This window comes from Dendrobates tinctorius, unplaced genomic scaffold (genome assembly GCF_039654945.1).
Source record: "Dendrobates tinctorius isolate UK_male_01 unplaced genomic scaffold, ASM3965494v1 ptg000086l, whole genome shotgun sequence".
NCBI lineage: Eukaryota > Metazoa > Chordata > Amphibia > Anura > Dendrobatidae > Dendrobates > Dendrobates tinctorius.
Window position 1 is genome coordinate 53624684 of NW_027361754.1, and position 15061 is coordinate 53639744.

At 40.2% G+C, this 15061-nt stretch overlaps 1 protein-coding gene across 2 annotated transcripts in view; it reads right to left on the minus strand.

The window, feature by feature from the left end:
- The window catches only part of SKI (SKI proto-oncogene), a 92785-nt gene that overhangs the window by 11433 nt on the left and 66291 nt on the right, over positions 1-15061 (minus strand). Inside the window, exons 2-5 of one of the 2 annotated variants that reach the window (XM_073585398.1) lie at positions 3823-3942; positions 2666-2769; positions 2260-2531; positions 1078-1379 (exon numbers count right to left, since the gene is read on the minus strand). In XM_073585398.1, the coding sequence (XP_073441499.1) occupies positions 1078-1379; positions 2260-2531; positions 2666-2769; positions 3823-3942 (798 nt within the window). The remainder of the gene's footprint in view (positions 1-1077; positions 1380-2259; positions 2532-2665; positions 2770-3822; positions 3943-15061) is intronic. The other variant, XM_073585399.1, reaches the window with a different exon arrangement.

The following is a 15061-nucleotide window of genomic DNA, read 5'->3' on the forward strand; positions in this document are numbered from 1 at the left end:
AGAAAGCTGCCAGTGAAGTGGGCGGAGTTATGCAGAGCTCAGCATTCAGAGCACTGCTAGATCTGCAGCAGAGGAAACAGGGATTTTACTAGCACTGCAGCAAGCATCCCAGTAAGTGAGTGATACACCGCTGCAATAAGGATCTTCTCTCAAATGTGGTAGCAAAAACCTGACGACAGATTCCCAATTAAAAAAAAAAAAAAAGGCAACCTTAAAAATGGTTCAAAACTTCTAAAGAAAAAAAAAAGGTGCACCAAAACCACCAAAAGAAGCAAAATTATTCTAAAAGACTGGAAAACACCAATGGTGAATCAGAGCCAAAGACTTCAATGATGTGGAGTGGAAAAGGTGGGGACAGGGTAGATATTACAATTATAGTAAACGAGTATTGGTGTAAGCACTGTATCAAATCAAAGCATTAAATCATTATGCTTGTGAAGGGCTAAATCATGGAGTTGGGACGGCGAGAGAAAAACAGGACCAGAAAAGAGACTTCCTCTTGTTCTCCGATACGGACATGTACAAAAACATTTTTCTGTTAAGTAACACCCTGCAGCTAGGTCATGGGAAATCCTTTTCCCTTTACAATAATATGACATCGCAGCCAAGCCATTGTTAACTGCACTACAATCCTGACTTTCTCTCCACCAAAATTAGGAACTCCATAGAGCGGGAGGGAAGGAAGTTGACATGATTCATCTTGCAGACTGCAAGGAGCACTGCCGCTGTCTCCTGTCTGGGGCGCAATCAACTCACAGGTGGAGAATCTAGGTTTTCCACTGATTCACCTTTAAAAAGCTACGATTTCCGAAAAAGATGCCTCTGTCTCCAACTTATCCTTCTTTGGAAACGTGGTGCTTTCCTTCTTTTGTACTGGAATTTACTAACCTAACTGACTTTCAGATGTTTGTCAGGGATGAAATGTAATCACAAAGTAGCAGGCCAACCAGAAAATTGGTTGTAACCCACACTTACCATACCACGTTCCCCATACCAGTTATTGATAACCCAATGCTACAAAAACAGGGGCTCACTCTATTCATTGACCTTTGATTAGACAAGAGATGAAAATATTACCTGTTGGAGACTCCGTTTGGCCTGTAAAGCGGCGTTCAGTTTCTCTTCTTGTTTCACTCTCATTTTAACAACTTCATGGAGAAACTTTTCTTTGGCTTCCTTGGAATCTAGACCACTGTCAAGGGCTTGCCTTAGGTGCTCCAATTCTGCCTCAAGTCCGCTGCTGTGAGAGTCACCGTGATGTGCCCCTTCAAAGGAAGGGTTGATTATTGTTGGAGCCAACATGCCCGGAGAACTTAACTCCTTGGCTGAGCCTGAGGATGTGAAGGAAGGAGAGGAGAGCGAAGACAGCGAAGACGTAACTAAAAAAGAAAGGAAAAACCAAAGATAAGAAGAACGGATATAACCAATTGATTCTTGCTTACTCAAAATCTAAACAAGTGAATAGGTCAAGTACACCTTTTAAACCATGAGGTCTTCAAATCATAAACAGTGGAAGGAAATCAAGCAGACAAAATAATACTTCATCCTGCATGTAAGAGGCTTGTTAGATTCAAGAACACAACTGAATCAGTAGATCGCCATTGTCATTGGCACAAGAAAGGTTTCCAAGAATAGGGTTTCTTAGAAATGGAAAAAAAAAATGCTGTAGGAACTTCAACAATGACATTGAAAGACCAGTTATGTTGAAGGCCATATGAACATGTTTCACAGGATACCATAAGATTAATGAACATCTGAATTCAATTAGAAGTGTGACAATTTGGAATCTTGTGTAATGTACAAACAAGCTCCTAAAATGTCAGCAATAAAAATTCCTGCCAGGAGTTCCTGTGTACGAAACAGGAAGGTATCACAGAAGTACAACAAGGAGCGTGATGACCTGAGTGTGACCCAACTGAGTCATCCACCAGGCAAGGTGATACCCAGCTTCAGAAGAACAGCACAGCTTAACTACTGGAACTTGACTCGTAAACATAATCCATTTAATCTTTGATCTGTAATTTCAATCACCGCCCTTCGAGCTGTATAAAGCAAACATTATTTATAAGCAACAACATTATTTTTATGAAGGTCCCACAGAAAATGCTTATGCAGCAAATGCCTTTATTTAGCACACAGGTTGAGAGGTCACCCCAAGTCAGTAGAGTCTCATTCCCAGAGGAGTTTGCTACATCAGTGGTCATTTTATAAATATGGAAAAGTAAAAAAAAAAAAAAAGTTTAAAAAATATCAACTCACACTTACATTCTTCTCTACTTTCCACTTCAATTTCTGTTTCGGATTCCTTTTCTTCTTCCCTGGCTGGGATGGGAGGAGCTGGCGCCTCGGGTACTGTAGGCATTTCAGCCGTTGGCCTTCGTTTTCGGGACTGTGCAGGGCTATTTGATGATTGAATGCTTCTTGGCACAGTCGGGGCGCACAAAGGGCTCGTCATCACTTTCTGTGGGGCAGGGGGTGCCAATGCGACATTGGGGGCAACCAGGTGTTCAAAGCTCTTATAATTATAAAAACTGTCATTGGAAAAATTAAGAAAAAAAAATAAAGTTACAAATATAAAACATAAAAATAGAAATAAATAACTTCTGTTTAAAGTATTAATATAGTTAAAACATCTTTTGGTTTCATGAAAATATTAATGACTTACCTATCTCTGATCAGGGCAGGTAACTCCTTCTCACTTGCTGAAATGGCGGGGGACCAGGGCCGGAAAGCTGACAGGCGCTGGCGAGGGTGACTATATGCTGGATTCTGTGTCAAGAAAAAAAACAACAAAGGGTTAAAAGCCATAAACAAAGTCAAAATATTAATGCATGCAAGAAATCTTTCATTACATCCAAGAGCATGTGTATCCTTTATGTCCCACCCAAGGATAATTAGCAAAAACTAGCTGCCCCCTACTGGACAACACTTGGAATGGCAATAGAACTTGGATTTGTTTTTATTATCAGTCTTCTTTTTTACATGGTTGGCCAGATTGTGTTTTTGAAGAGAATTGTCTAGTTTTATTTAATTAAAAAAATCCTAGTGTGTGTGTACGTGTGAATATATATATATATATATATATATATATATATATATATATATATATATATATATATATATATATACACACACATACATACACACACACACATATATATACACACACACAGTATATATACATACATACATACATACGTGTGTATATATATATATATATATATATATATATATATATATATATATATATATATATATATATATATACACATATACACACACACACACAGTATATATACATAACATACAAACACAGTATATATACATACTATATACATAAACACTAACAAAATGGCGTGATCACAAATTTTAACTCAAACGGCACAAAAAAGGAAATAAAAATTTAAGGGATTATCTATAATTTGGCCATGTGTCTTGATCACCTGTGCTGTACACCTGACACAAGGCATTTTTGGCCTTTACGAGTGTTCACTGCTGTCCCTCAATCCCTTCCTTAGTTTGTGATGTTGACCCTAATTGCTTAACTCAGAATTAACTGGATTAGATTTGGCTGCCAATAAATATGACGATTTTGCTGATTTTATGGGTTAAGGAGAGGGGGACCTTGCAGCTCGTAGAGTCTCTAAGGCATCAAGTTACTTATCTCATCTTCTACATTAGCCACAACACTGATCAAAAAAGAAATACTCTACAGAGAGTTGCGTAGGCAAAGGCAATGCAAAAAAAAAGTAGTCACGCTAATACTTCAAGACCGCTAACGCCAAAGTCCTCAGTCCATCCCTAATATAATATTAAATTTACCTTGCTAGAGTTTGACAAATTCCGTAACCAACTTGAGGACTTGTCTTTTTCTGCTGAGTTTGGGGAGTGGATGATGCAGTCGTCATTTTTTGACTTTTTAGGTGGAGGTTCAGAAGAAATCTGCAAAGAAAAAAAATACATATATAGAAATTACTTTGGTTTTGATCAGGAACTTCAATCCATATACATGTGTTAAATTTCATTCTGCTACATCCTTTGGTATGTGCTATCAAAGACTCCGCATAGTGAAATGGCCAGCACAAGTGACGTCACATATATTGATATCCAGAACAGATGCGTGATATCGGCTGCTCATGTACACACGGTGATGGATATCTGTATTTTACTTCATCTGTCAACTCAAGATGTGAAGTGTGTGAAGCCAGTTTAACACTTAGGCTAGATCATGTGTGTACTTTGGTAACCCAGTTGACCTTTTGAAAAACAGAATTTAGAACTTCGCGATATTGTGCCAAGTTGTGTGAAACTTCTCTTCTACACCTTTATGTACGAATATAACTAGTGCTATGTGAATAAAGATGATGTCCTCACAACATAATGTAAGATCATTTTCGGCTTCTCAACTGGCCAAGTAAAGGTACGTACCACAGGAGATTGGACGAGGATCTACAAAATTAGGGGAAGTCTTTCGGCTAGTCCGAAGTTCCTCAAGAAGTATTCTTGCTGTGCAACTGAAATTAACTTTTGCCATGTCTCCCGAGTCATGTGGTTTTCCATTTGTAACTATTAAGGGCCAAAAATGACCTCACGGAGCTACTGATTTTAGCAATGACAGAAGTTGAACTGGTCAGAATGAATGCCCCCCCCCCCTCCAAACCCACCCTGAAATATGACAAATGTCTGCTTTTTATGCCTGAACATAAAATATTCCTTCTATGTGGTGTGAATCAAGAACAGCGTGAACAGCACAGACTGTTTATTTGTCATGGTTGTTATGAGGATGACTTCACTCTGCCACAGCTGCACTGGATTCTGGAGAAGATGCCAAGCCTTGCTTTGACTTTTCCACAAGTGGTTTGAAGCTTGGACTGTAAATCACCCTAAAGCATAGAAGAGACCTCTTGGCAAGAGGTAAAACGACAGAATGACTTATGAACAGGTGCGGTAAAAGTCTACTAAAATAAACTACTATGCTGAAGACCTAAAAGGAAGGGACGTTTAAAGGAGGTATTCTCCCGATTGTACTATGCAGCTTTTAGTGCCAGAAGGGGCCTAATGGTCCTTTTGTTACATAAAGATAAATTGCTATTTTAGTACTTTGTAATCTATTCACGGGATAGGTGATAACTTCCCAATCATTTGGGAACTCATCACTGGGATATCCACCAATTAAGACAACAGGCCTTCAAAACGTACTGTTGAATACTACACTACATATCATAGATGGTGCAAGACATCTGTGGTACGCGTGTGCGACCATTACTCCATTCTGATGGAGTACTTTTGGGTCCCAATGTCGGGAACAACAAGTTATCAACTATCTTGTGGTTGACGCTTATAAATGGCACATGGTAGGTGGAAGGCCCTTTCACAGATTTGGCATCAGGGTCCAGAAGTTTTTAGGTCAGGTACCTGCTCTAAAACTAAAGTGACAAATTCTTGAACTATACATAGCCCTAGATTTTTAAAAAACAGGAAGCTCATAATTAGTAATTCTTGAGACACAAATATAATGAAAGAAAAGAATGTACGAAAAGGTGGGACATTTTATTAGGCATACGCATGACAAGGCAAGCATAATGAAGATCATGCAGCCCGCTTTGTGGAAATACCAACGAAGTGCCTGAGCTTTAAAAGAACAAGCTACAACAAGCCAACGCTCCGAGTGTATTTACAAGCCTAAACAGGCTGCAAGAAAAAAGTTTTACACCAAAAAGAAACTGGAAAAAAAGGTCAACAATACAAATTCTACAGAGCACTGGCCCTTACTTGTATAGTCCAGATTCGAACTACCAGAGGTGGAAATTCCTACATTGCCATGTATAGACCAGACCCCTCAAGGAATTCTGTCTGTTAGCATTTCCACAATTTCTTTAATGATACTGGGAAAATAGTATCAAATTAACAGACTAAAGAATATTGGTTATTCATACACTGGGCCAATCCCAATCTCCTAAAATAAAAAGCTATCCTTCTGATACACTGATATTTATCACAAGTTACTTGAGTACTGTATTTACTAACTGCAGAAAGTAGAGCTAGTGTTCTGAGCAGAGTTAGGGTGAGGTCTTCCTGTTTCGCTACAATCTCTTATGAGCAGCGAAAAACTAAAGAGGTTCTCACCAACAGCAAAACCACAACACCCGGCGCCGGTCTGATCGTTCTTATTTATTTGTTTGATGCAAACCTCAAAAAGTTGGAGGTCTCTTTGTCATTCTCTTCGAAGTGCTAGACAGAAGATCACAGTTATTTATGTGAGCTTTTCAACCAAGAAGCCCAATCAGTATAATTTATGGGCTGATAATATTGCCACACCCATGTTGCCCATACATGCCGTCTGTGGTAACAGCGATGTAAGAGAAATGCAAGGCAAGATTGCCAGACCACTTACTATCCAATTAAATTAATATAGAGCAAAGCCAGAGATATATATATATATATATATATATATATATATATATATATATATATACACTGTCGGACAATTGCTTGGCCAGCAGACTCTCCCATACACAGGCCGTGCATTACTGGTGTTCTTTAGGAGTATGAGAAAGTCCCTGACTAACATGGCGGCCTACCTCCAGGAGAATGGGATCGGCAGTCCGACAATGGACGTGCCCAATCGACATCTGCTCAGACAGTGAGCCCAACACATCGATATTGGCGGGTTCACCCAACTTTAGTCCATGTGTATGGGCCTTAACACATTAGAATGTACTTTATGCCCTCGAAGCATTGAAAGGCGAGCACCATGGTGAGTAAGGACAAGTTATCAAATGTTACATTGTTGGATTTAAAAGAGAAAAAAAGCAAATCCAGGAATTTGCCTTTCAGAAGAAGACACAACATACTATGCAGCTGCTTCCAGGCAAGCAGTGTCTGGATACCATTGTCCTAGACAAAACAGACTTTGCCACTACACTTGGAGAGGCAGTATGTGTAATCAGAGACACCCAGTGTCTGAAGTGAGGATGAGACGGTGAATAAGAACAATTGTCTCATTTAATGCGCTTTCCTGGCCTGAAGATCCTCCCTCCCTTTGTGCTTTAATATGAGCTCTTCAGTACAGACATATGATACATGTACCATAGCTATAGATTAAGCCTTACAATACACTTGTGGGAAATTTCCATTTAGGGCAGGATAAAGGCGATGTCAGAATTGGAATTTTATTTATTTTAAATACAATCTTCACATTTTTTTTCCATTATCTAAGAGGTCGAAATATCAGCGGCAAATAGTTACCTTTTACAAACTATAAGAAGTTAGTAACTGCCCAGATACCGATCGAAACGTCTTCTTTGCTCAATATGACCGCCCTGCCTAAAATATAATATATTCGGAAGGTCGAATACAGTTCAAAATAAGAAACGCTGCCAATAAATTAACTATGAAGAACAGTAAACTATTTGAAAACTTCTCGGACCATAAGGCATTTTTTTTTAAGAAAGCAACACATTTTTTAAAGATGCCAGCCCAAAAACTGAATAGTTTGCATAGGAAGAGAATGCTGCATACCTAAACTTATTGCAAACTGTTCTGCGAAGACTCAATCTTCTGAAGCAAATAAAATGACAGGAATAGTTTACGTCTTCTAGGAAAAAGCCAGGCGCTATAAAAGCTCGTAAACTACAATATTCCCTCGTTTATGCCGGTTTTACTACGGCAAGAGGCTACATTGTGATTCTAGACACGTCTAAGGTTATAAGAAAACAAAATGGTATTTTTAAAGACGAGAAGAAAGGTTTATGCACATAAGATGAATCCAGCTAGGACACCCTGGTTATGTAACCTACAAAATCATACTTAAGAGTGTAGCGCATCATGGTGGCCTAGTGGTTTGCACTGTTTCTTTGCAATACAAGGAGGCTGCGCGTTTTCTCCGAGATTGCACGAGTTTTTTCCGCATTTTCAGGCTTCCTTCAACACTCCCAAAACAGTGATGGGGAATTTTGATTGTGATCAGAATAAGAATACAGATAAATGTCTGTAAAGCACTGCGGACTATGATGGCGCCATATAAGCAAGAAAAAAATAAATAAATAAATAAGCGTGACCGCAGCACCATGATTTACCCAAGTTCTTTGGGAATTCTTAAGCCAACATTAATTTTTGAAAGTAGGGTTTGTTTAGGAGTTTATAAATGAGCCATATAGTACATAATGGGAGCACTTTTCACAAGGAAGACCCTGAGAATAGCACTGTTCTCGTATCAATTATGGAGAAATGCACAGGCTGAGCTTAACCAACACGATCCACACCATTCCTGGCTTGAAAGGGGTTTGTTTTTCTCATGAAGTCTTCCATTCCCATCAAAAGGGAGATCTGGAGACTTCGAAAAGAAGAAGTGAGAATAGAGAATAGACAGGGAAGTGCTCCCAAGAGATGGCCAGACTTGTTATTGTCACTTGGTGTTTTCGGTAAATGGTTATCTACTGGGAAATCTGTATAAACTTTTTTTTTTTTTTTTTTTTTTTTTTATGCGTTTCCTTTTTAAGAGCACGATTGAAAATTTTCTATGATTCGGAGCGAAAATTTTGTGTTTACATTGTTCTTCGGATAAGGATCATGTTTGCAAGACTAAAGGTACTGTCACACTTAGCGATGTACCAGCGATCCCGACCAGCGATATGACGCGGTCAGGATCGCTGGTATATCGCTAAGTGGTCGCTAGTGAGCTGTCACACAGGCAGATCTCACCAGCGACATCGCAGGGGTCGGGTGTCACTACTTACCGGTCAGACGAGGCGATCCCGACGTCCTCCCGTCCGCGTCCACGCGTCGCTCGTCGTCACAGCAGGAAGCTGACGACGAGAAACGGTCCAGGACGTTCTAGCGCAATCAGCGATAACCAGCAGGGGAGCGGTCGGAGGTAAGTATCAGACATAGCGATATCGCTAGCAATATCACTATAACGTCACAAAAACCAGTGACGCTATAGTGATATTGCTAGCGATATCGCTTAGTGTGACAGGCCCTTAATATGGTAACGATTAAACTGCACCCTTATACAGGAGCAAAAACTGACTCATCAACACAAATATGTGCCGCACTCTGCATCATGCACGCTCCCTGGTCAACGATCGAGTGAATCTCTACAATAGTTTTGCTTCTTTTATAATGGAAAGGAAATGGCAGTCTCTGAATAAGCGAGGGAATGTGTGTTCGGCATGTTAGAGTTGAGTCATCAATGCTAAATCATAGCTCCGTCAGTCGAGCCGACCACCAACAATTCGATCCATGGTAGAATTTGTTGGCATCTGCGCTGGTATCAGCCCACGTAACAAGGCTGGAATTTCAGATAAGCAATGTCACACCATCCTGTACATACTTTCCCTTTTTGTCTAACAGTGATTTGTAAAACACACCTACTGGCAATAAAATTATTAGTTCTACAAGAAGGAATTTTTAAGTTTTGTTTATTTAAGGAACGCCAATTGTGAAAAGGGTGGACCAAAAACCGGTGGCACGCTGCCAACGTATAAAGCAGGTCAAGAGACGGCAGTAAAAGGGATAGTGTAAGGGAAGTGTACTTGCCTTCGGTGCTTTGTTTGGCAAGAATTGTGTGGGAACTGTGTGTTCTAGGTGGACTACGGCGGAGTCGTTTGCAAACCGATGTGTACCAGAGGTACTGAAGTGCGGGAATGTTAGAGAATGTCGAAGCCAGTGAGCTTTCCTGATTAAATGTTACATTTAATAGGGTCTATGAATGATCGTGTAGGATACAAAATTGAGTAATGCATGTTATCTAGCAGTTGGTAACGTTGGTGTAGTCCACCGATGCATCATTACCTTTTTGGCATCCAATAAAAATTGGTTGCATCAACGTAAGCACAGACCTCCATAAAAGAGGGCAAAACTGTATATAGAACAAATTTACTACAGTCAATGTCTTACTAGTAGACCTGGCACCATCTTCATTGGGGTACTATAATTCGATACAATCATGCTGTCCTACAGTCTGGGGGGAAAAAATAAACATATCTATCTCTTCAAACATGCTCTGCTGAAAAGCTCAGAATATTCTTTTTTTTTTTACCTGGATGCACAGCTAATGGACATTAAAATGTATTGATTTGGGATCAGCAGAAGCCGGTTCACCCTGCATTACAATCCCGTGCTTTCCCGAAAGCATTAACAAATTACACACTAAACGACACGCTTTATATATTAACTCTTTGTATTCTCTGCCAGGGCCAATCAATACATTTCCACAATGCAAAGCAAGTCAGCAGGTTCTCTTACTGGTGTAAAATGCCCCTTACGGTATATGCGCAAGCCTTAAAAAGAAACTCAAAAACTAGTTCAATATTGGACTGGATAGTACAGTCATATAGTATATTAAAAAGTAGATACTGAAAGTAGTTTAGCAGATGCGTCAAGACGTCTTAGCGCATGAAAATCTCCGCTAGCTTAATTACTTTAAATAATTGTCATGACTTTGGAAACATCCACGTAGCTTTGAGGACAAAGCTAGTCAACCAATTACGGACTTACAGACTTTGAAAGCTCCTTTGGCTGCCTTTCGGTACATCACGTGTTCACTGTGCAAGATGTGGCACCCAGGGGGAGACAAAAAGCCTACCTGCTAGTCTCTATGCAATTATCCCGTGCAGCATGGAAGCATCCGATTTTGCTCTTATGCTTAGTGGGATGGAACTTGTTTTAACAGAGCAGAGGAGAAGCATTTAGATGCTCGGTGCATGTACTCAGACGTAGAGAGAACAGCTTCTCAAAAATATACAGCATGTCAAGACTCGTGGGAGATTTAAATGGCAGCCTTGCAGGCGCCTAGATAGACTAAGGACTTAACGAGTCTATTTCAGCTTGGGTAATTTAACCAAATACCTGCCAGTAAGAATTCTCATGCAAGCCGGATACAAATTCACAAAGTCGACAATGACAAAATCCCATTTACTCAAAATACAAAATCCCATTTATAGAACTACGGTATATCACCAGAAAAGGCCAAGCCCCAAAATAATTGCATGCACCCTAGGTAGCTTGAACGATCTGTGTTACTTTTATGGTGGCAATTAACATGCAGGAATGTCATTCCTAGGTTCAAGGGGAGACACGATAGTTAAGAAGATTTCAGAGTGATGAAGGGATTTACCCAGGTCAATGTAGTGATCAAATCCCAGACAGATCACATAGTCCTTGCAGTTCAGCCTGCCGTATTAAGCCTCTCTTTTCAAGACCAATTAAATTTAATGTCTGCTTCCAGGGCTAGAAGAAGGGGGGTGGATAATGCCAAGGAGGGGATTTTTAAGCCCCTTCTACATATGTTTACAGAAAAAGAGATCCACAAAATACAGTGACAACTGGAGGATTTTCCTGACATCCCAGACCGGCAACGATAGGATCTGCACTCTAATCTTGGAGTTACAAACAGTGCTCTTGTGCTGTCATAGGAACTGCAGTTAATATTCCCTCTGGGGTGTAGACTTCAACTCCGTGAAGATTCCTTTTGTCTACCATAATTACAGAGGGTGATGTCTTAATAAATTTACGGTATTTTTTTTTTCTTTTTTTTTTTTTTTACATGCAACTCAAGTACCAAATTTCCATTGGCATTTCGGACCAAAAATAATAAAATAAAGAGAATCATAAAAAAAAAAAAAATGAATATCCAACTATTTCGTGACCAATAGTTAATGTGGATAGATCACAAATAATGGTCAGTCAATGGGATACAACCACCATTATCTGGAATCTGCAGAAATAAAGAATGGCAGGCATGCAATAATGCACTTGGAACGCAGTCAAGTCTGGATACTTGTACAAATATTACTACATCTCGGTTATAGGTGTTTAGACTGGAATGTGCTCACAGAGTAGTTTATAGTAGAGCAGATAACTTCTGCAAGTGCAAACTCCAAGAGAACCATGTAAGTGTGTGTTTACATAGCAGAACCTTGAACTTGGATCATATTCCACTCAACGGTAGACCCAGCCTACTCTCCTGCAGTACAGGGTATTGAAAGGCCCGTGTAAGCTTCAGCAAATTTGGCACGTACTGAAGACGCAATTCATCAGATGTGGCGTGATCCAAAATAAAGTGAAAAAAAAAGAAGCAAAATACATAAAAAGGGGTATTCCAAACTCAAACATTTTTGGCATCATAATATATACTAGGTGTGGATCTCATCAATACAATGAACATGCACATGTATCTTGAGAACGGGGCCGCTTTCAGTGGCATGGTGGTTGGCACTCAAAAAAAAAAAAAAAGTCAATGGGTATTCCAACCACCTCTCTACTAACCATTGAGCTCCCTTCCCGAGAGAGAGGATATCACAGGTTGTTAGAGTTGGAACGGAAGGGAGCTCCAGGGTCATCGTGTCCAACCCCCTGCTCGATGCAGGATTCACTAAACCATCTCAGACAGATGTCTGTCCAGCCTGTCTGAAGGCTTCCATTGAAGGAGAACTCACCATCTCGCATGGCAGCCTGTTCCACTCACTGATCACCCTCACTGAAGACGTGGCCCCACCATTTATATCATACCCTGTGACTATAAACGTACAAGATGGAAACACCGATTCAAATTCCTCCCACAGAAAAACTGGGAACAGTAAGATATAGAACATAAGAAAAATCTGGAGAACAAACCCCAGACAGCTACGAGTCTCCAGCAATAAAATCTTGCCCAACGTCAGCAAGCCTGGAGGTTTTCTTGTGCAGCGCCGTTAATAAGGGCCGATTGTAATAGACCAGCATTAAAACATGTTGTCCAATGTGTGATCTCAACACAATCTGTTCTAGTTTGTAATGGGGGGACTTCTCAATAAACCCACAGTGTCTCCTAGACTACAGAGGCACCATTCATCCAAATATTACTGGAGGTTCCTTTGACCCCCTTTTTGGTAAGAGCTGTGTAAAACGGGCTTCCTGAGTAGAACCGGGGCGGCCATAAATTCTTTCACATCAATGCCGCCCTGCTAATGCAGTGCTGAGGTTGTAGCTTTTCCCTGTCCTCTCTTTCCACTTTGCCTTATGTCAAATCAAATTACATGAACAATCAATTTTTCTGTCTAGCCATTTTTTCCGTACGCTCGCGCCTTGCAGGGGGTGGAGGAGGAGGGAGCTGGGTGCCTGGCTTCTTGCCAGAGATTCATCAATAGGCAGTCTCCACGTGTGGTGGAACTGCATGGCGACAATCTGTCCTCTCTCTCTACTTACACTCTGGCTGCCATCCAAGCCTCACACCTGCTCGGTAACAGTGGAGCCCACTCAAAATTTTAGCAAGGGGTGTGAAATAAAATTAGGCAGAGGTGCACAGAACAAGCGAAGGACTCCAGCGGTCAAGAGGCACGTTAGCAGAGAAATCGCAGGCGCTGTGGCCTTTACAAACATCAAGCTTCTTGTGCTTCAATTAAGCCACAGGGAAAGTACAATCTGGAAAATCTATAATTATGTGGGTGTTTTCCAGGCAGTCAAATAACTATGGTAGATCAGAAAAAAAGCAAAACAATGTTAGCTGCTGCTCCAAAAGAAAGAAAGGAAAATGTATTTCAATATCCTCTATGTAACAGACTAAAAATGCAAACATACAAAATGAAAATTGGGTTAGCACAAAAGCAAATAAAAAGGCATGCATTTAACTAATGGCGGTACACCGGACATGAATGGGGAAGGGATGATAAAAAAAAAAAAAAAAATTTTAAGAGCATGTCCCTAGGGAGACAGCAACCATATAGAAAAATTCTGACTTGTAGAGAATCACAAGCTCCATGGAGACCAAGAGGGGTGAGAAGGGGTCACTGCCTTTCCGGAGCATTCCAGTGGGTGAGCAAGGGCCTACAGAGAACGTACAAGCCCCCTTAAGGGTCACCACAAGCCTGTTTTCTGGGCTGGAGTTCAACCTGAGGTAAATGGCTAGACAAGGGCCAATAAAAACAGTGGCTCTTTTACGAAAGGAGGGCAGAGATTCTTTAACTCTTTGTTCAAGTTGATGAGATGACACAATAAATGTTTGGTGGCTAAATCAAGCTTCACAAAAAGAGGGACAATTGTAGGATTGGAGCCAATTGCACATTCATGGGTACCTATCTACCGGTTAGAGAAGATGTTGCACGAGATTAATCAATGCCCCCCCACCTATGGCGATAGGATTTCATGTCCAACCCAAAATATACTTTTAAAATTTGGAATCAGAGTTAATCAATCTCTGTTGCTAAGATTGTTCAACTTTAGGTATAATTTTCACTGACGAATGCATTTTGGGCTAAAAGTCAATTTTGCAGCAGGATATCATTAAAAATGTTTCCTTCTGTAGCGTCTGTGTCGAATGCTGGATGCAGAATCGAGTTAACCATGAATCCATCAGTCTTCTAATTCTTATTGGTCTTTTTTCTTTTTTAGCTCCTCTCAGCTGATTTATCACCAGAGACCACATCAAAGTTGAATGTGTAGGAAAACAAAGCTTGCAAAAGCCGAACTGTGCAAAACTTTCAATAAAGCCCAATTGTAAAAATGGTATTTAGCCTCAAATAAAATTAAGAAAAATAAAATAGGTGGACACACCTTTAATATTTTTTTTCCAGTCTAGCGGAGAACAAAAATTCTGTTGCCAATTGTTACAGCAATGTTGTGCATAAAGCGATGTTAAAAAAAAAAAAAAAAAAAATAAGCCACAACAAAATGCATCGCTTTATTCTCAGCACTCCCAGTGGAGCTGATGGCTGTTCTTTCAAACGTCGAAGGCTGTTTCACATCAGACATTCCAGCGACATTACTTGCCAAAGTTGTGGGGTGTACAAGTTAATGGCGTTCTGGCACTGTGCCCTTCCTCACAAAAAAAGGATCAATATGCAACAAGCAAACTTTTCCATTCAGGATTAAAGGAAATGTTGCCCAAGATGAGAAAGGCAGAATGAAATACAGGATGTTGTGGTCACAGCACTTGGAAGGTTTATACACTAGGAATCCAAGTTAATTAAAAGAGAATGTTTTAATATGAACATCAAGGAAGCAAGACTTTTTTGTTTATGGCTGTGTTGCTTAAAATCTATATTTTCTTTGACAAGTAAAAAAGAAAACCCGCCGCAAGGGT